The 21317-nt window shown below is 37.0% G+C and overlaps 1 protein-coding gene across 4 annotated transcripts in view; it reads right to left on the reverse strand.

Annotated features, from left to right (window-relative positions):
• The window catches only part of USP37 (ubiquitin specific peptidase 37), an 85534-nt gene that overhangs the window by 14996 nt on the left and 49221 nt on the right, over positions 1–21317 (reverse strand). For 3 of the 4 annotated variants that reach the window (XM_034655176.1, XM_034655177.1, XM_002913666.4), the window contains exons 14-19: positions 19034–19151; positions 17671–17750; positions 14694–14858; positions 12977–13042; positions 10125–10266; positions 6870–7125 (exon numbers count right to left, since the gene is read on the reverse strand). In XM_034655176.1, the coding sequence (XP_034511067.1) occupies positions 6870–7125; positions 10125–10266; positions 12977–13042; positions 14694–14858; positions 17671–17750; positions 19034–19151 (827 nt within the window). The remainder of the gene's footprint in view (positions 1–6869; positions 7126–10124; positions 10267–12976; positions 13043–14693; positions 14859–17670; positions 17751–19033; positions 19152–21317) is intronic. The other variant, XM_034655178.1, reaches the window with a different exon arrangement.

Genomic DNA, 21317 nt, shown 5'->3' on the forward strand with positions numbered 1-21317 from the left:
GGTTAATGTTATGAAGCTAATGGAGACATCAAGGAGACAATGCCCAGAAAACTGTTGTGCTAGGTCTTGAAGATAGGTTGGAACTGACCGTACAGATTAAAAGTCATCTTCCTATAGGTAATGCCTTCAGTCTAAACAGCCTACCTAAAAGAATGAAGGGCGGGAGGGGGGAAACAGAAGGAGGAATGAACCGAGAGAGACTATGGACTCTGGGAAACAAACTGAGGGTTTCAGAGGGGAAAGGGGTGGGGGACTGGGAAAGGCTGGTGATGGGTATTAAGGAGCGCACGTATTGCATGGAGCACTGGGTGTTACACACAAACAACGAATCATGGAACACTACCTCAAAAACTAATTATGTACTGTATGGTGACTAACATAACATAATAAAAATTTCTATAAATAAATAAATAAATAAACAGCCTACCTTAAAAAAAAAAAAAGATCTACAGGAACAAATACAACCATGGAATAATAACACACTTTTAAGGAACTTGAACAATGGACAGAAGGAAAACCATGTGTTAAAACTCAACATTCTTACACTGAATACAGATCATCTGGCTCTTCCTCTACCCAAATGAAACCTCCTTTCCTACAGTCTTCATTTCAGTGAATGGCATCACCATACACAGTTGTTGTTGTTTTAAGACAGAAAGCTGGTGTTATTTTTGACTTACCCTCACTTCAAATAAGTCATTCTTTCCTATCTCTTAAACCCATCAACTTTTCTTTCAAATGCCAAAACTTTGGCCTAAGGCACCATTAGTTTTTGGTCTGGACAATTGCGGTAACTTCCTAACAGGTCTCACAGGATTACTTTGGGTTAATTTATGTGCTACACTGCAGCCGGAATCATCTTTTACAAATATAAATCTTTATCAAACACTTGGTTGCTTAAAAATATGCAATAACTTCCTAATGCTTTTGAAATAAAAGTCCAAACTTCTAAACATGGCTTCAGGCCATGTAAAAACTAGAGAATGCACGTCTCTCTTGCTTTTCTTGCTCAACACAATTTTCCAGCCATGCAAATCATTCTGAACTTTTTTTTTGCTGCCCATTAACTTGCCAGCGTTTCTCATGTCTGGGCCTTTGCATACACTCTTCCCTCTGGCTCGTGTCTGGAGACAGTGGAACCTTACTTGGCCAGTCTTCCTGCTCTTCCTGAGTTGATTCATGAGACAATCTGTTGGGCCCCAAATATGTACCGAGACTCTACTATGCGTCCGGCACAGTTGTAGGTGAGGATACAGTGATAATTAGAGCAAGACGGCCCTTGTCCTCAAGGAGCTTAAGTGCAAAGGCTCTGAGATGAGAATGAACTTAGCATATTTTGAGAGAGAGACAAAGCCACTATGGCTAAGTTGAGTGAAAGAGGGGGAGAGGGGAGATAGGTCATGGTAAGAAGCTTGGATGAAGTGTAACGGCAAGCCAAGTAAGTTTTAAGCAGAAGAATAACAGTGTGATTTATGCTTCAGAAAGATTACTTTGGCTGCTTTGTTTACCACAGAAGGTCGGGGGGGGGCAACAATGGCAGAAGAGGCGTTAGAAATCATTTCTAGTGGCCCAGGTGAGAGATGGAAGACTAGAGTTGTAGCTATGAAGATGATAAATGGGTGGATTTAGGATATATTTTGGGGGTACATCTGGCCAGATTCATTGATGGACTGAATATAAGTTGTGAAGTAAAACAAAAAATTAAGGGAGATGTGTTTGTTGGCCTGAGCAACTGGATTTATGATGATACTATCTGGTGACACAGGGAAGGTGTATTTGGCTGGAGGGTGGGGAATGAAAATTAGTCAAATGGACATTTCAAGTAGGCACTTCACTATAAAAGTTTAAAGCTCATGGGAGAGAGATCTGGGCTAGAGATACGAATTTGGTATGTGAGGCTGTGGTAAAATATGAGATCACTCAGGAAAAGAGCTTTAGTAGAGAAGACAGCTAAGGATGGTGTCCTGGGACTACGTCAACAATCAGAGTTCGGATGTGGGAAGGGTGGATAACTGAAGTGAATAGCTGGTTTAGTAGGAAAAAAAACCCCTGCCAAGCTTGTATCATGGAAGCTCAGAGGAAAAAAGTTTATTAAAGTTTTAAATGTTAAGGAGGGAGTGGTGAATTATGTGAAATACTACTAATGTAAACTTGATAAACACCGTTTCAGTGGAGTGATGGGGAACAAGGCCCACTTGGAGAGGGTTGACAAGAGAACAGGAGGTGGTGAGAAAACAAAGAGTGAATAAAGCAACTATTTCAAAGAATTTTGCTGTGAGCAAAGAAAGGGGACAGTAGCAGTAGGGGAATGGAAGGTCACAAGAGGGTTTTTTTAAAGATGGGTTTTAATCATTTTAAAATTAAGGCAGACAAGAATAATTTAGAAGAGAGGGAAGACCTGATGCAGAAGACAAGAGTGTAATTTCAAGAGAAAAGGTCTTTAGAAGGCACAGTTGATGAAATTCTGAGTATTAACAGAGGGACTGGCCTTAAATAAGAGCAGGGATAGTTCCTCCATAACAAAAGTGAAGGCAGAGTTTTCATTTGACTACATCTATCTTCTTTGAAAAGTACACAGCTTAGCTATAAACCTACAGTGTGTGTGGAAACAGAAATGGAGATTTGAGGAAGAGATCATGGAGAATGAGAAAAGAAATTTACTAAGGAAGTATAACAGAACCAATTAGTCACATTTAGTGCCCACTTAGAGTATAGTCATGAATAAGAGGGAAGAATAGTCAGCACTAATTTATGATTTTCTCCAGTAATCTTCAGCTGCTTGGGTATAGGTATGGAATACGAATCTAGTTGAGCTGGGAGCCAGGGTTGTGTCAGGTGACTGTGACAAAAGAAAAGAGAGGAAGGAGAGGAGAGTACCAAGATCAGGCACATAGGCCGGGGAAAGTGAGGACAAGAGGGAGGTGATGAACAGCAAAAAAGAAGTCAAAGGACTTGAAATTTTTTTTTTTTTTTTTTTTAAAGTAGGCTCCACACCCAGCATGGAACCCAACCTAGGGCTTGAACTCACACCCCTGAGATCAAGACCTAAGCCAGGATCAAGAATCGTACACTCAACTGACTGAGCCACCCAGGCTCCCCAGGACTGGAAATCTTGAGATCAAGTAATCACTGAAAACAGAACATAACACCAAGTAAGCTGGAAGGAGAGAAGGATATATGATATCAAGATTTCAAAGGTGGTACAGTTACTGATGAAGACAAAGTCAAGGGAAGTAGTTCTCAAACTTTAGCGTGCATCAGAATCACCTGGAGTCAAAACACAGAATGCTGACTCCTATATCCAGAGTTTCTTATTCAGTAAATCTGGGGTGGGGCCACAAATGGCATTTCCAGCAAGTTCCCACATGATACTGATGATCTAGGGACATACTTTGAGAACCACTGATCTAGGATAGGACTTCTATCAGTAATCAAGATGGGGGTAGGAAAAAAGATCTTCAGAATTAAGATCAGGAATTGAGAAACCAGGTTGTTGAAAGGATCATTTATGAAGATACTGAAGGCCCTAAGAATGTTGATGAGAGAGAATGAAAGGTAAAAGACAGCTATAGGAAGAGATAATAGGAGGCACGGTTTGATGTCTTATACTTCAAAGAACTGGGATTTTTGCAGGATAAAAGGAGACAGAAGGGTTGGAAATGGCAGTGGGTAACAAGGAGAAAACCTATCCCATTTCCAGGCTCTGAAGTATTAGGGTATGGGAAAAAACAACTTACACTTAAAGAACAGTAGGGCAATCCATAATGGGAGCTTTTCAAAGAAAAACTGGCCTTGACTAAATAGTAAAGGTACCTAACAACTAAATGCAGTGGGTAAACTTTGGGTTCTGGGTTTAAAAAAAAAAAATACACACACTTGGGGAAACGTCTATGGACTCTACACTAGAATTATACATGGAAATATTGTTACTATTAGGTGGAATAATCGTTATGTAGGAAAATTTCCATATATTTGAAGATTCAGGCTGACGTGTTTTAGGGTGAAATATGATACTTGCATTTTCAAACAGTTGCTTTAAAAAAGAAAAGTGCATGAGAGCATGTGTGTAATCTACAAAGATGGCCTCCAATGAACTACATTGTGTTCTTACTGTCAGTATTTGTACTGTTGTGTAGTCACCCCCAGAGTGAATGTGAGTAGATTTTCACTGTGAGTGCTTTAAGCAACAAAATGTGGTGGAATTGATTCTGCGCTAATTCTGAGCTTCAACATTACATTAAGAAGGCTTGGAGGCTTCTTCCCCTTTTGTGCTCTGGGAGCTCTGAACTGTCATCTAAGAAGCTGGCTACCTTGCTGGAAAGGGCACATGGAGAGGGAGAGGCCCTGAGATTATGTGGAGAAGAAAAGAAGAAGAGAAGAGGGGGAGGGGAAGGAAAGAATGGAGAGGATATCCAGCCACCCCGGTGGACCTGTCTAGCCAACATCACCAAGGTGCCTAGCTGAGCCATCTTGGATGCTACAGCCTAGTTACAACCAGTCAACCCACAGGGTTACAAGAGATGTTAAAGTGTTTTAAGACACTAATTTTGGGTAATTGCTGTAAAACTATATACACAGACACAGTGAGTGGAGAAAGCAAATGTGACAAAATGTTAAATAATGAATCTATTTAATTTCTCTCTGGATTTGAATATTTTCAAAATAAAAGACTATGGAGGACTTTGATCATATTTGATCATTCCTTAGTTTTACTGTTAATTTTTAAAAGTATGATAGTGGGACAGAGGCTATGTTTTTTAAAAAAGAGCTCTTTTAAGGATATTGAAATCTTTACTGATGAAATTATCTAGTATCTGGGAATTACCTCTAAATAATCAAGGGGATGGGGTGGAGAAGGAAGATAGGACAATATATGAAACAAGACTGTCTTTTTTGATAATTATTGTTGATAAAAGGTACAAGGGGGAAGATTCATTACACTCATCTCTTATGTCTTTGCTCCGTATTTTCGGTAAGTTAAAAAAGGAAACGTTGCAGCAGAAGCAATGTCTTTGCGTTTCAGTTATAGTAAGAAGGTGAATCGAACAGTGACATTAAAGAAACAAGAAACACAAAAAAAGCTTGCACCCAGCCAGGGAAGATGGTAGCTAGAGAATAGGCTATAAAGTACTTACTAATAAGTTTGCTCTCCCCAATGCTGCTGTATGTTTGTAAACCATTGTGTTTATTAACGATTTTGATAACTCAAGTGTTCTCCCCCACTGGTGTAGAGAATCTAGAACTGTACGTTAAGAATAACTTCCTTTGTTAATTTTAGGGAGATGCAGGACTGAGCAAAGATGTGAAAGGAAGAGCTAAAAGCAGAAATTATTGGCAAAAGGCAAAAGCACTAATATTAACCAATGATATCTAAGTGCAGTGACTTTAAGTTTAGTAAGAGAAAGGGATTTCCTAAGGATACTTGCATCAAGAAGGGGAAAAAAGGGAACACCTATATCCAAAAACCGTCAGCTTTTTGTATCCAATCAGATTGAGGATATACTAACTCACTTGCATGGAAAGTAATTCACAACTTATGAGGCTTAACCCCAAGAATACAGAAAATAATTGGGATTTACTACTATTCTCTTCATCTCCAAAATTAGGCTTGATGTACTGAAACACATCAGCTACACAGACAGACAGATATACATATTAAGGATATCTGGAGAAAAATACCAGTTGGCTACAGGAGGAGGTAGTGAAAGTTTTCTACCTAAAAATCTTAAAATACCCACACTGCAAGGCAAGGAGGCTCTGTTGTTCCCACTGATGGATTGAAAAATAACAAAATATGATTACCACAAAATATATATATATATAAAAAGTATAGCACTTTATACACATATATATATGACCTAACATTCTACTCACAACCTTCTGAAGTATGCCTGGTGTATCCCCATAAAGAGAAAAGAAAATGGAGTACCAAAGAGGTTAAATCACCTATTTAGAAAATTCATAGCTATGAGGAGCCTGGGTTGCTCAGTTGGTTAGGCGTCCAACTCTTAATTTCAGCTCAGGCTGTGATCTCAGGGTCATGAGATCTAGCCCCACGTTGGATCTGTGCTCAGCTCAGTCTGCTTGTCCCTCTCCTTCCCCCTCTGCCCCTCCCCTCACTCTCTCTAAAAATGAATAAATAAAACCTTTAAAAAAAATTCATAGCTAGTCGGTGGTACAGCCAAGATGAGAGGCTTAAAACCTGACCTCTTAGTTCAGGGGTCTTCCTACCATTATAAAGGGATGAATCCAAAGGAGAATGGAGAACTTGAATTATTTATACAACTAAAACTTGGTACAAATTCAAATATAGAAAAATGAGGAAACAATTATACAAATTTCTGAGAGAGCAGGGGTAAAAAAAAAAAAAAAAGGTGGGGGCGCCTGGGTGGCACAGCGGTTAAGCGTCTGCCTTCGGCTCAGGGCGTGATCCCGGCGTTATGGGATCGAGCCTCACATCAGGCTCCTCCGCTATGAGCCTGCTTCTTCCTCTCCCACTCCCCCTGCTTGTGTTCCCTCTCTCGCTGGCTGTCTCTATCTCTGTCAAATAAATAAATAAAATCTTTAAAAAAAAAAAAAAGTGACCCAAAAAAATGACACGTTTACTTAAATGCACAAAAGAATCCTAACTTTTCTTTCGCTGTACACTTAAAGGGATACAGCACACTTTACCACCAGCCTCTGGATACTACTCACAATATATACTTCTCATTTTTTAAACTTTTTTATTTTTTTTTTTAAAAGCATGAAAGTATGATCAGCTCTATTACACAAATCCACTTCACCTCCCATTATTTACAAGCACTTGTCCCTATAAGGCTTTCGAACACAGTCGTGCCCTCACAGATGTTTATTTTCATTAAACCTACCGGGCTCTGTGACTGTTTTGGGCTTCTCAGTTTCCACAGGTTCTTGATTTTCAGGCATTTCTTGAATATCATCTTCTGCAAATCCAGTATCTGGGCTGCTGGTTGGTTTATCATCATCTTCATGACTCAGAGTTGGTGAAGATTCTCTCTTACTCATCTCTAAAACAGCTGCTAGAAGCTCTTCTTCGCTCATTCCGTCAAATCCGGAGTTTTCCAATTCGGACTTATCAGGCTCTATCCTACATGATTTTGAATCCTGAAAAAGAGTCACATTTAGAGGAAACCAGAATTCCTGAGACTATGGCAATCTTAAGAGTTTAAAGTTAGTTTATTTCTAAAACGTTTCCTTTCTTTGATGTTCTGAGTTAACAATCAATACCCAATATATGAACTCACTGGCAAGCCTAATTTTCTTTTAATAAATATACAGGGATACATGCTTAGTTTACTGATTATAGTAAGTGTTAAGTATAAGATTTGGAAAATACATAAAAATAACAAAATAAATTCACTCAAAATCCATCACTCAGAGATAATTACAGTAAGCATTTTTGGTGTAATTTCTTCCAGATATACTGAATCACACTACAGACTTTGTCACTACACCTAGCATTTCTTTTTTTAAAAATTACTTTATATTTTTGCATTTTTTTACTTAAGGTCAATTTAGTTGAATAATACATACAGTATATTATTAGTTTCGGGGGTAGAATTTAGTAACTCATCAGTTGCATATTAACACCCAGCGCTCATTATTACCTCAAGTGCCCTCCTCAATGTCCATCATCCAATTACCCCATCCGTCCACTCGCCTCTCCTCCAGCAACCCTCAGTTTTTTCTCTATAGTCAAGAGTCTCTTATAGTTTGTCTCCCTGTTTTTATTTTTTTTTAAGGGTTTTATTTATTTATTCGACAGAGACAGAGACAGCCAGCAAGAGAGGGAACACAAGCAGGGGGAGTGGGAGAGGAAGAAGCAGGCTCATAGAGGAGGAGCCTGATGTGGGGCTCGATCCCGTAACGCCGGGATCACGCCCTGAGCCGAAGGCAGACGCTTAACCGCTGTGCCACCAAGGCGCCCCTCCCTCTCTGTTTTTATATTATTTTATTTTTCCTTGCCTTCCCCTATGTTCATCTGTTTTGTTTCTTAAATTCCACCACATGAGTGAAATCATATGGTATTTGTCTTTCTTTGACTTATTTCGCTTAGCAAGATACCCTCTAGTTCCATTCACATCGTTACAAATGCAAGATTTCACTCTTTTTGATGGCTGAGTAATATTCCATTGTATGTATATATCACATTTTCTTTATCCATTCATCTGTCAATGGGTATCTGGGCACCTTTCACAGTTTGGGTATTGTGGACATTGCTGTTATAAACATTGGGGTGCATGTGTCCCTTCGAATCACTATTTTTGACTCCTTTGGATAAATAGTAGTGTAATTGCTAGGTCATAGGGTAGTTCTATTTTTAACTTTTTGAGGAACCTCCATAATGTTTTCCAGAGTGGTTACACCAATTTGCATTCCCACCAACAGTGTAAGAAGGTTCCCCTTTCTCCATATCCTTGCCAACATTTATTGTTTCCTGAGTTGTCAATTTTAGCCAATCTGACCATATACCTAATATTTGTTTTTTTCCCCTAATATTTCTATTTAAATGTTAAGTCACCATCTTTTTTTTTCTCCTTTTCAAATAAATGAGAAAAATAAAAACAACATCAAGAGTATAAAAATATTCATAAGTTGGGGCGCCTGGGTGGCACAGCGGTTAAGCGTCTGCCTTCGGCTCAGGGCATGATCCCGGCGTTCCGGGATCGAGCCCCACATCAGGCTCCTCTGCTATGAGCCTGCTTCTTCCTCTCCCACTCCCCCTGCTTGTGTTCCCTCTCTCGCTGGCTGTCTCTATCTCTGCCAAATAAATAAATAAATAAAATCTTAAAAAAAAAAAATATTCATAAGTTATTTTCTAAAGAGCTTAATCTCGTTTCTGGGAGAACTTCTGACTTTCTATCATTTCTCATTCAAGGTGAGCAGCCACAAACTATCTTTAGCTTTGAAATAAGATGGGAAAGTCAATAAAAATTAACTACTAAATTAATTGTTATCTTAACAAAAGGAAGATTTAAAATAAGTCACATGAGATGATGCAAACTCCTAGGAAAGCTTGTATCTTTAAAGTATTAACTGTCATTATGTGTCAAGATAGAAAATGATAAAGTTACGCCTTCTCACATTCATTATTTAAACCTCTATATTAGCTGGTTGGCTTGTTGATATAAAACAATTACTATAATCTCCCATATATTAACAATTAGTATTAAATAAAGCAAATAAATATTTCAGGACCCATATGTAAAAGTAGCTCTGAAAATTAACAGGAGAAAGCAATTTACCCATAACAACTTTCATTTCTAAAGTCTCAATCATGGAAACAACCTAAGTGTCCATCAATGGATAAATTAAAACGTGGTTTACATATACAATAGAATACTATTCTGACATAAAAAAAGAAATGAAATCTTGCCATTTGTGACAAGGATGGACTTTGAAGGTATTATGCTAAGTGAAAAAAGTCAGATAGAGAAAGACAAATACCACATAATCTTGCTTACACATGGAATCTAAAAAACAAAACAAAACAAAACCCCACCAAGCTCACAGACGTATGGAACAGACTACTAGTAGTTAGGGGTGGAAGCCTGTGTGTGTGCGTGTGAGAGAGAGAGAGAAATGGGTAAAGCAGGCCAACTTCCAGTTGTAAAATAAATAAGTCATGAGGATATAATGTACAGAATTAGACTATTGTTAATATTTTACCGCAGATTTGAAAGTTGCTTAAGAGAATAGATCTTAGAAGTCCTTACCACAAGAAAAAAAATTTTTTTGCCAACTATGTACGGTAATAGATGTTAACCAGACTTACTGTGGTGAGCTTATTGCAATACATACAAATACTGAATCAATACACTGTATACCAGAAACTAATATGTCAATTATACCTCAATAAGAAAAAGTCCCAATCCATTTTAAACAGTGGTTTTGTAGTTACAGGAAGTATACTCTTTAAAATTAATGTTTCAACAGATCCATTAAGTTTATGAATTTATGATCTACCCTGTGTATTTTATTAAGTTTGCATTTATTAAGTTAATTTAAAAAAAAAGTTTGCTGATGCTGGTTACGAAGGCATTTGTTTGGACAGGAAGAGTTATACAATTATTTGTCAAGTATTTTGATGAGAAATTACTTACTTTTTCCAGGTCTTCCTGCTGCTGTTCGCAGCCTGACATTTCACAAAGTCTCTGGCTAAGGGCCACAGAGCGTTTTAGCTCATCCTCACTGTCTGAATCAAGGCATAAAGCCAAGGAGCTCTTGGATTTGAAGGTGAAATTCCTGTAATTTAAGAAAAAAAAAAAAAACCTATATGAGTCTGATAAATAAACATTTGTCGTTGTTATTCCCTTGGCATAAATACCAAAATAAAAAACTTTTTCATTATGGAAAATGATTTAGAGAGAAAAAAAGATATAGCAAAAGAGGTGTATTTAAGCATTACCTTTGCCCCACTCCAAAACAGCCATGCTTTGAATATTAGACAATTCTTATAATAAAATCCATCCGTAAACCAATCACTTTGTGCCTTCTTTCTTTTAATGATAAACCCCAAAGAAGTTTTTGTTTTTATATAGCCAAGTACTCTACTGAATGCATGCAAACATAGCAATGAATAATGTTTTTGACAACATTGTGCATGAGAGCTAATTTTTGATCTTTTAAATTATGATCCATGTATTTTAAAATTAACAGTAACATTCCACTTATCCAATTATATGTAGGTCAGACTTTTGGCAACCTCAACTCTCCAGAACACAGGGATTCAAAAGTAAGAAAAAAGCCTTCTGAGGAAAGCAGTAGTTTCAAAGCCAATGCACTTTACACTTTAGACAGGGACCCTTTCTTTCCCAGGAAATGGTGTATAAAATAATGTAGCAAGTTCATCAAGAAATGAGAGCTAGGAAATGAGAGAGAATAACCATAAAAAGGGCAATAAAGAACTATAAAATCACTTAATATAAACTATTTTCTAAGAATTAAAAGCCTCTGACGGCATTATCATTTTAAAACACAGTGCAATACGTGACACTCATAATGCTGATTCTAAGTCATTAAAATATATTTAAATTATCTTCAGTGTATTTTATTTAAGAATACAGGGAATTCTGTAAGATTATAGAGTATATAATCATCTAAAATGGTTAAGCATTTTAAAGATTAATGCTTAAAAAAGCAATCTTCAGCTATGTAAAAAATTTATATGTGGAACATCAAATATCATTCTTTAGTGATACCAGATAAGTAAGGTGTTACTGCATTGTCTTCTAAGTGAGCTGAAAATAAACTAAAAGAAAAAGTGGGAAAGGTCAAAGAGCACGAACTTTCTTTGATGGAGGTTAACATAAATTCATATACTATACTAAAAAAAAAGTAAAACGGAAATTGGAAAAATGCAATTAATCTAAATGTAAAAACTGTAAATAAACATATAGAATGATGGCACCAAAAAATAAGAGGCCACAATGGAAACCAGGAGGACTGCATAGCAATGTAGATCAAAGAAAAGAGGCAAGTGGTCAGTGATAAGCCCAAACATAGTCTGTGGCTGAGAGCAACCAGGATATCACTGCACTCCAGCCCATACACTTGAATAGCCTCCCATCATGTGTTCAAAAGGGTTTTTAGTATAACTTAGAAATAGCCAATTAGCCATCTTAATTCCTCATTTCTGATTTCATGCTCACCAAGTAAAACTGAATGTATTAATTTGTTTATCCATGTAAATACTTTGAGGAAGGAGGGTGACACCTGGCTACTAATGGTACCAGGGTCAAATGTGACAAAGGACATTGTAGAAGAACCAATGGTATGCTTGTTCATAACTCAGCCTCTTTTAAGTTTGATCGGCATGACAGGTCTTCTAGGGCCTAATTATCTTTTATTGACCAACTCTCCAATTCTCATACCAGTAGACCCTGGAGAACAGATGACCATGCCAAATATAATGATGCCCAATGAAACCATCTCCTTCTTGAAACTACAGTGATTTGGTACATAAAGAGTGCATTCCATTAATAATTACTATATTCACAGAAGGCAGCTTGCCTGTAGTAAGGAAAAATATTCATCCTGTAAATGCATCACTTGCTCACTTTCTAAGCAGCCAAGTGGTATTGCTCATTTGTATCTTGAGAACGGGCAAGAGTATTCATATCGGTACCATTTCAGATTTCTAGTCATGTTAGTCATCTGGTTTTAATTGCACTGAAAAATAATTAACAGGAGGAAAAGAAAATAGCAGTTCCCAAATGTCATTTTACGGTTATATAAGCCCCCCAAAGCCCTTAACCAACAGAAGTGTCTCTTTTCTAAAAGTACTTTGGGACATCAAATTTTCAGAAAAATTAATTTTAAAGATAAATGACAACCAAGTCATTTAAAATTGTTTAATCAGGAACTGTGGTTCTAGTTAAATCACAGAAGAGATAGATTAAGATTAAAAAAAGTATTTGCTTCCCTTCTTGGACAAACTTTTCCATTTTAAGTAAAAAACATTTGTAGAATAGCTACATTTCATTGTGTGTTTGTTTTCTTGTTCCCTCTCAGAATTGCTCCAGTTCAGTGTCTAAGACAGGAAGTCCCAGACTGGCTAGCAACAGGTGAAAAGATATTTTGGGATCCCCATGTGTATTTTTGAGGAACAGTGCTTTATACCAACAGTGGTTATTTTATCCCTTCAAGCCTTAAAATCCCTTGTCATCAGTCAATTTCTATAGTTGTAGGATGAAAATGTTATGTATTAACAGATGATTTAAGAAGTTTAAAAACAAAATTTTGAGAAGATCATCTGAACGTGCTTCACTGTTAAAGATTTGTTATACCCTAGGTTATACTTTAAAGCAGATTCAGGAAAATTACAAAGTATACTAATACAGAGCAGTTATCATGCAAAGAAAAACAAAGAAAAAGGAAGGGGATAATCTTGGAAATCAGGGTAAGCCAAATCCTTAAAAATACAAATTTTGGGTACACAAGAAATATAACTCACTTTGAAGGTGTAGAAGGGCTGGTGATGCAGGAATTCACCATTTGAGAGGCTTTCAATGGTCTAGAACTATCAGAAAATTAGAAAATATATAATGTATATAATTACATTATTAAAAATATATATTTAACTTATAAAACTAATTATTCTGTACTATAGCTCCTATGTATCCTTTTGAAAAGCAAATAATTATAATACTTCTAGCAATAGAGGCCAAAAGAGAAAACAAAATACCATCTGTAGGCTCTTCTTGATCCAATGATCTAAATAAACAGCATTGGAAATGAAGTCAAAGGTAATGGATATGAAAAGAACAACTTGGGAAAAATTATCCTGTCTCAGTTCTTTACTTTTAAGCAATAAAATAATAATAGCTCTCATTTATTGAGGACTTACTGGCTATCAGACACTGCAGTAAGAGCTCATGTGTATTACCTCATTTAACGTTCACACCATCCTATTATTTCCCCTACACACAGGTCAAAGAACTTGTCCAAAGTCTTCAAGCCATTCCATTGTGGAATCATATAGCCTGGTTTCAGGCCTGTGATCATAAATCACCTACACTGATGGCCACAAAGAGTAACAGTTCTACCAGCAGAGGGCAGCTTGCATTAAGCAAAAACATCTATTCTGAAGAAAGTCCGTAAGAGAAAACACAGAAACACTTAAGACTCTGGGAAAATATCTTTATTAACAAGTAGACCCACTGAGTCCTTTAGTGTAAACTTACATGATGTAGTATATATTTCAATTATCAATCCAAGGGAAATATACATTCTATAAAACTGCATCAATTATTGTTAGCAAATGTTCATTCACTTTCTGAAAGGTCTTACTCTACTTTAGCCAAGAGACCTGGCTCTTCCAGTTTTTAACTGCATGACCTTAACAAAATCACTTACTCTCCTTGAATCTTTTCTGTAAAACTAAAAATTTAGACAAAATCTCTAAGATCTTTTTCACTTCTAAAGTTGGAGAACTTAATGATTCTACTAAATTAGAGTTCAAGTACAAAAAATAACTATAATACATGGCTCCAAAGTAATGCAACAAAAGTAATGCAAGAAAGAGCAACATTCAGAGAAGTCCTAAGGTTTTCCCAGCATACACGATGATGCAAAATCAAAAGTAAAGGTTACTTCTTTTATCATGGAAAAATTTCTAGGAGCCACCGAAGTTCTTCACTCACATCGGTAATAATATGTTTACAAAGATACAATTTTTGAGGCACTAGATAAAATTTAGTATACTGTTTCTCAAACGTGCATATCCCAAAGAGTCAGAAAGGCATTTTAAAAAATATTCATTCTCAAACCCTATCTCAGATCTACTAAACAGAACTGCTAGGGAAAGAACACAGGAATTGGTATTTTTTAGCGTTCAGGTGACGCTTATGAACAAGCATATTTGATTTATATTCCCAAAATGTATCAAACTTGTATTCTAGTGATCTAAAAGAGTAACAGCACTCTCTAAAAAGGTAACTTATTAGGAAAGGCAATTAACATATCAGAAAAATTTTGTTTAAGCATTTTATTTAATTACCTCCATCAGGCAGTAATTTGACACAAAATCCCAAAATAGAGCAAAATTAAAATCTTCTTGGTCTGATTTTACCTGGGAGTCATGTTATCTAGTTCAGTCATTATTTTGATCAGATACCAAAGCCCTTCTACTTAAAACGGGAAGGTAAAGAAATTCTCTCTCAAGGACTTACATTGCCATATGTGCACTCCAACCAAGGGTGAAGGGTGGTTTTGTATTTTCAGTGCAATGAGAGGACAGGGTCAGGTATCTTGGAATGATGACTTGCTGCCCAATCTTGTTGTTAAGTGAGAGAGTGACATTGAAACTGTATCGTTTCAAATGAAGAATAAGGATCCTGAAAAACAGGAGATGACATTACTAGTTCACACATAACAGAGCTAGCTCTCTTACCGGTGAAAAGAGATCACTGTAACTAACCACGTTAGACAGCTTTTGACTTAAAGAATACTTTTGGCTAAAGATCCTTCAAAAAAAATTTACCGAATGCCTGCCATGTGCTAGGCACTAAAAATATAAATAAAAATAAAACATGGGCATTGGGTGGATAAATGAAGTTTGGGTAAAATATTTACAATGTTAGCAGAAAAAAAAATACACCAAATAAAACACATTTTATTTTAAAATGTTGGTATTGGGGGACACCTGGGTGACACAGTTGGCTGAGTGTCTCCTGGTTTTGACTCAGGTTGTGATCTCAGAGTCATGAGACTGAGCTCCGAGTCGGGCTCCATACTCAGCATGGACTCTGCTTAGAGTTTCTTTCTCCCTCTGCGCCCCCTCCCCCCCATTCTCTCTCTAAAATAAATAAATAATTTTTTTTTTTTAAGATTTTTATTTATTCATTCGACAGAGAGAGAGAGCCAGCCAGCGAGAGAGGGAACACAAGCAGGGGGAGTGGGAGAGGAAGCAGCAGGCTCCCAGCGGAAGAGCCTGACGTGGGGCTCGATTCCAGAACGTCAGGATCACGCCCTGAGCCGAAGGCAGACGCTTAACGACTGAGCCACCCAGGCGCCCCTAAATAAATATATTTTAAAAATTAAAAAGTAAATAAAATAAAATGTTGGTATTGGGTTAAATCCTTATTTACTTCAATGTTATATAGTTTACAATAGGTTTGATGGTGAACATTAATTTTTTCAAGATGATTTCTTACAAGAACTATTTTTAAGTAGGCTCCATGCCCAGTATAGAGCCCAACAAAGGGCCTGAACTCATAACCCTGCAATCAAGACCTGAGCTGAGATCAAGAGTCGGACACTTCACTGACTGAGCCACTCTGGCGCCCCTGACAAGAGCTACTCTTATTTCAATGTGTAGCACTTTCTCTGGAGAAAGCTAAGAAAGAAACAGGAAAGTTTTCTCCGCTTACAAAAAGTTCTACAAAATTTACATGCCAAATCTGGTTTGTGGGTCTGAAAGGGCTTTCAGCTCTGTAGAAACACTTCTTTTTAGTTACTATTGTGTCAACCTTCTCACCTCTGATACAGACCATAATCTCTGCTTGATGGACTAAATATATTTCACAGACCACAAGAACACTTTAAAATTGGAATTTCAGAACTCTTATGGGAATAAACCTCAATTCTAAGCAAAATAATGTCTGCTTTATGGAAAACCGTCTCCTTTCTTACCGAACATATCTTTATCACAGAAGCCACAAACTAAAAAAAAGTGTAAATTAAAGTTACTGACTATATTTCTCTTTTAAAAATAGGCTAGAACTCATAATTTTCAAATTCACAACTTGAGAGAACACAAGGATCCAAATGGTATGAAGAGATTAAAACTAATGTCAAATATTTTGACTAAATTTCCAAATAATCCTACCAAAATAAGAAGTAATATGAAACAGATAGATGATAGTCAAAATCACTTATCTATAAAGATGAGGTGGACTAAAACTGAACAGGACTAAAACTGAACATATTTGATAAAGATACCAGGCCCTTCAAGAATAAAAGTAAACTGGCTTTAATACTGAAATTCACAAAAACAGAGCAAGTCTGATAATCAGGATTTATTACACAAAGCCTTCTGAAGTTTGGAATAAATTAACCTATAAGGCAAGTGACCTACTAGAAAAAAGAGAAAACCAAGGAAAAAAAATTCCCCTCAGGATTTTTTCCCACTGAAAGAACAAACAGCGACACTGGAAAAGGGAAAAAGACACTCAGCTTGCCAGGTCAAACAAGTATTTCAAATTCTGCATGCTTTCCTTAGTTGATGACAGCTGGTAACAATCAATCCTTTGCTTTAAGGTTTCTCTCCACCTCCTGCCTCAAAACACTCACCAATAGGAAAGAATAAGTCTCTTGAGTAAGAAACGGTCAACATAATAATACTGCTATAATTCAGAAAGTTATTTCTTTAAAAGAAATTCATTTTCTAGAAAGGAGATTATGGAATGTAAAAGAACTAGTCTCTAGGGGCTAGGTTCCAGAAACTCTACACTTACAGAAAAGTGAAGCTAATAAAAGAAAGTAAAGCACTCTACAGGCAAAGTGCCACATAAATACTTAATAATAACAACCTTGTTTCTGGTTGAGATCTATTCTTGGAAAGAACTAAAAGCTGCACTATAATCACATCATACTTTGTCTAACTAGTTTGGTTTTATGTATGTTTACACAGAGCTAATATAAGTTAATTTCATTCCTAATTCTCAACTGTTCTGATTATAGGAAACTTACTAACTTACATGATCCTTTGAATAAAGGAATGCAAAAAAAACCCTGCAGAATATTACTCTTCTTGTTTTATTTTCATGCTCACACGTGTATGTGTTTTGGCAGATTTTTACTGAAGGTTTGGGAGAAGAGGAGGAGACTAGCACACAATCAAACTGCAAATTATAACTGAATTGTCATACATTACCAAATTAAAAATCTTACTACCTAGTCCCTACCATTGTTCTAAAGTCTCACTAGCCACGTCATCTTGTTGCCATCTTCCAGGGACTCTCAAGTGACTTCCCTTCCTCAGCATTTCAAATCTTCTTCCCTTCTTATGCAAGAGCATCCTAACCTCCCATCCTCTACCCTCCCCTATCTCAGCTTTGCTTTACCAATCCATTCTAGTGAGCCTCACTTATCCAGTAATATCTGTAAGTACTTTAAGAAGAAAAACTAAAGAGCAATTCATTTTACCTGGGTAGCCTGTTAAATTTGTGCCTGACAAGAGCACACTTCCCACCACACTTCTCACAGGAATACTCAAGTTCTTCTGCCTGTAAAAAGACAAGAGGCAAAAATAAAGAAGCATGAAGTTGAATCAGCATTACCCCATTAAACATTAATACTCTTTTCTAGTCACACTAGTTCAGTGCAATGACAACTCTGACCAGTTTAAATTTTGTGTCGAGTCATATGCTTTACTAAATTAAGCCCTAATCCTCAAAATAGGTATCTTATAATATCACATCCTATTTCAGGATTCCTAATCTCCTCTTTTACCATGGAAACATCTCAATTTATGATAGCAGCTAGACTCTACAGTAGCAGATTCTCAACCTTTTCCCCGGGGATGCACAAGAACCCCTGCCAAAAGTACATCCAGAGTTTAATATTCGGCCAGAGCAGAGATAAGATCACCTGCAGGTTAGGCGGAGTTCCTGGTCTGTTAGCTGTAACTCTACCCCTTTCTTATAATGGAACTCAATCTTCTGGTGACAGCCCACTAAGAACAACTGCTCTAAAAGGACCAAAGTTTGGGGTGGATATCATTACCTAGAGAAAACTGAAACAAGAAATCCTTAAAAAATGGGGGTAAAGATACACAGGAAAAGCTTCAAATTCTATGATAATAACAGGAATAGTAAGGAATGATAAAAGAAAAGCAGAGTATTTATCTTTGGGTGGAGCTGAACGTTCATCATTTAAAGAACAGATTTTTTTTTTAACCTTAGGAAGACAACCCTGCCCATTTGCTACAACAAAACAAGAACCACTATTAAAGAGACAAAGGGTGATCCTGGCTAATTTCCATCAGTTATAAGGACTGCTACATAAGAGGTCCAATTATACCCCCAAAACTTGCTGAATATCTGTAACAGTATATCTCAGAAAACATATTTATCTACAGCTTTGGATAAACATGACTCTTCCCTTTTGCTTCTAACGGGTTCTTATAACCTAAGGAAAAGCAAAGAGTATTTTTTCATTCCTCAGCTGTTAGATACAAACTTATATAGTATCTCCAATTTTTACCAACACTACCAAATTTTAACACACACTTCAAGTTAATAGTGTTTACTAACAAAACTGCCTCTAAGGTTAAAACACCTGCTATTGAGTTAAACGTATGATCCACTTAACCAATTAATAGTCATCTTTGATGAGTTAACAATTAGATTTATCAAGCTTTTAAAATTAAATGTTATTTATAAGTATTTCTCATTTGTTTTTCCTTCATGTAATTTTCCTAAAACTCTGCCTTAAAGAAACCATTTCAAATACAATTACTATGACATATAAAACTTAGTTATGTGAAAATACCAAAAGATATACTTACCCTAAAGAAAAGATCAAGAGAATCTTGAATTGAACGAGGAGGGAGTGGCTTTTTCCTTCGAGGAAGGTCAATGGAGAGGTCATTAAACTGTTCTCTTTTGGGAATAATCTCTCCACATCTGTAAGAATAGAAGAAGACAAATGGAAGCATTTAGAAGTCTAACTGTGCAATACAAAATAAATACAAATATATTTCAGAAACACTGTTCCTGCACAGAACTTAGCAGGTACTGACAAAGACTAGTCTTGGTTGATAAGCAATATACAACATGTAAGACTTTTCTAATGAGTATTTTAACCCTTATCAAATCAATATAGGTAAAACCTCAACTACAAGTATTTAAAAGTACTTTATCAGAATGCTAAATTTTATTTTTTTTAAAAAGCCCCAAAGGTTAAAAACACTGAAGTACAACATACACATAGAAAAGTGAACCAAAGTTGCACAGTTTCACGAAATATCAGTTAACACCACTCAAATCAAAAAATAAAACATTATGAACTCCCTAGGAGCCCTCTCACATGTCCCTTTCCAATTACTATCCCTTTCTCCCAAAAGGTAACTATTATGCTGACTTCTAACACAACAGGTTAAGTATTGCCTGTTTCTGAACCTTATATAAATGGAACCATACAGTATGTTTTCTTTAGTTTCTTTTGTTCGACATGATCGTGAGATTCAAACATGCTTGCTACATGTGGAGATAGCCCATCTTCATTGCTGGCTCACATTAACCTGTTTTGAGCATGCCACAATTTATCTATATTACTACTGATGGACATTTGGATTGTTTCCAGTTTTTGACTACACAAACAATGCTGCTTTAAAAATTCTATGTGGGGGCGCCTGGGTGGCACAGCGGTTAAGCGTCTGCCTTCGGCTCAGGGCGTGATCCCGGCGTTATGGGATCGAGCCCCACATCAGGCTCCTCCGCTATGAGCCTGCTTCTTCCTCTCCCACTCCCCCTGCTTGTGTTCCCTCTCTCGCTGGCTGTCTCTATCTCTGTTGAATAAATAAATAAAATCTTTAAAAAAAAAAAAATTCTATGTGCTCAGCAACTCTTTCTACCCACAGGTCCTGTCCCCATGCTTTAATAATAAAAATACCGTTTTGAACTGAAAATAATATAAAATAAAAATCCTATGTGTTCTTGGGGCACCTGAGTGGCTCATTTAGTTAAGCAACCGACTCTTGGTTTCAGCTTAGGTCATATCTCAGGGTCGTGAGATCCCCACATCAGGCTGCATGATCAGCACAGAGTCTGCCCTCTCCCTCTGCCCCTCCCCATGGATGCACTTTCTCTAAAATAAAATAATCTTAAAAAATTTTTTCTAGGTGTTTTGGTGAACTTCTGTTAGAACTGTTTGATCACTGGGGCACCTGGGTGGCTCAGTCGTTAAGCGTCTGCCTTTGGCTCAGGGCATGATCCCAGAATTCTGGGATTGAGCCCCGCATCGGGCTCCCCTGCTGGGAGCCCGCTTCTTCCTCTCCCACTCCCCCTGCTTGTGTTTCCTCTCTCGCTGGCTGTCTCTCTCTGTCAAATAAATAAAAAATCTTAAAAAAAAAAAAAAGAAAGAACTGTTTGATCACTGGATATATTCCTGTAGAATTTTTAAAAATGGGCTTGGAGATCAGAACACTGTATCTGGAAGCAAATTCACTTCTTTTAAATAGCTTCAGTTGATGTTTTTCCTTCTCTGGGCATAGCATAGCATAGCATAGCAGCATTTTTAGTAATATTCAATCTTCTGCCCCAGTTCTCTACTGCCACAGTTGAAGACTAGAGACCATAAAAAAAAATATATATATATATATTTTAAAGATTTTTATTTATTTATTTGACAGAGACAGAGACAGCCAGCGAGAGAGGGAACACAAGCAGGGGGAGTGGGAGAGGAAGAAGCAGGCTCTTTAGTGGAGGAGCCTGATGTGGGGCTCGATCCAATAACGCCAGGATCACGCCCTGAGCCGAAGGCAGACGCTTAACCACTATGCCACCCAGGCGCCCCCATAAAAATATATTTTTCATTCAAGAAATATTTGAGTGTCTCTATCTAACAGGCAGAATTCTAAGATGACCCTTGCCCTCTGTATAATTCCATCCCCTTTAGGAGAACTTGTGACCACGATGAGCTTTCACTCTCATGAGGATGTTACTTTACAGGACAGAGCGATTTTGCAGATATGATTAATGTTACTAATCTTTTTTTTTTTTAAAGATTTTATTTATTTATTCGACAGAGATAGAGACAGCCAGCGAGAGAGGGAACACAAGCAGGGGGAG

Source organism: Ailuropoda melanoleuca, chromosome 2, assembly GCF_002007445.2.
Source record: "Ailuropoda melanoleuca isolate Jingjing chromosome 2, ASM200744v2, whole genome shotgun sequence".
NCBI classification, from domain to species: Eukaryota; Metazoa; Chordata; class Mammalia; order Carnivora; family Ursidae; genus Ailuropoda; species Ailuropoda melanoleuca.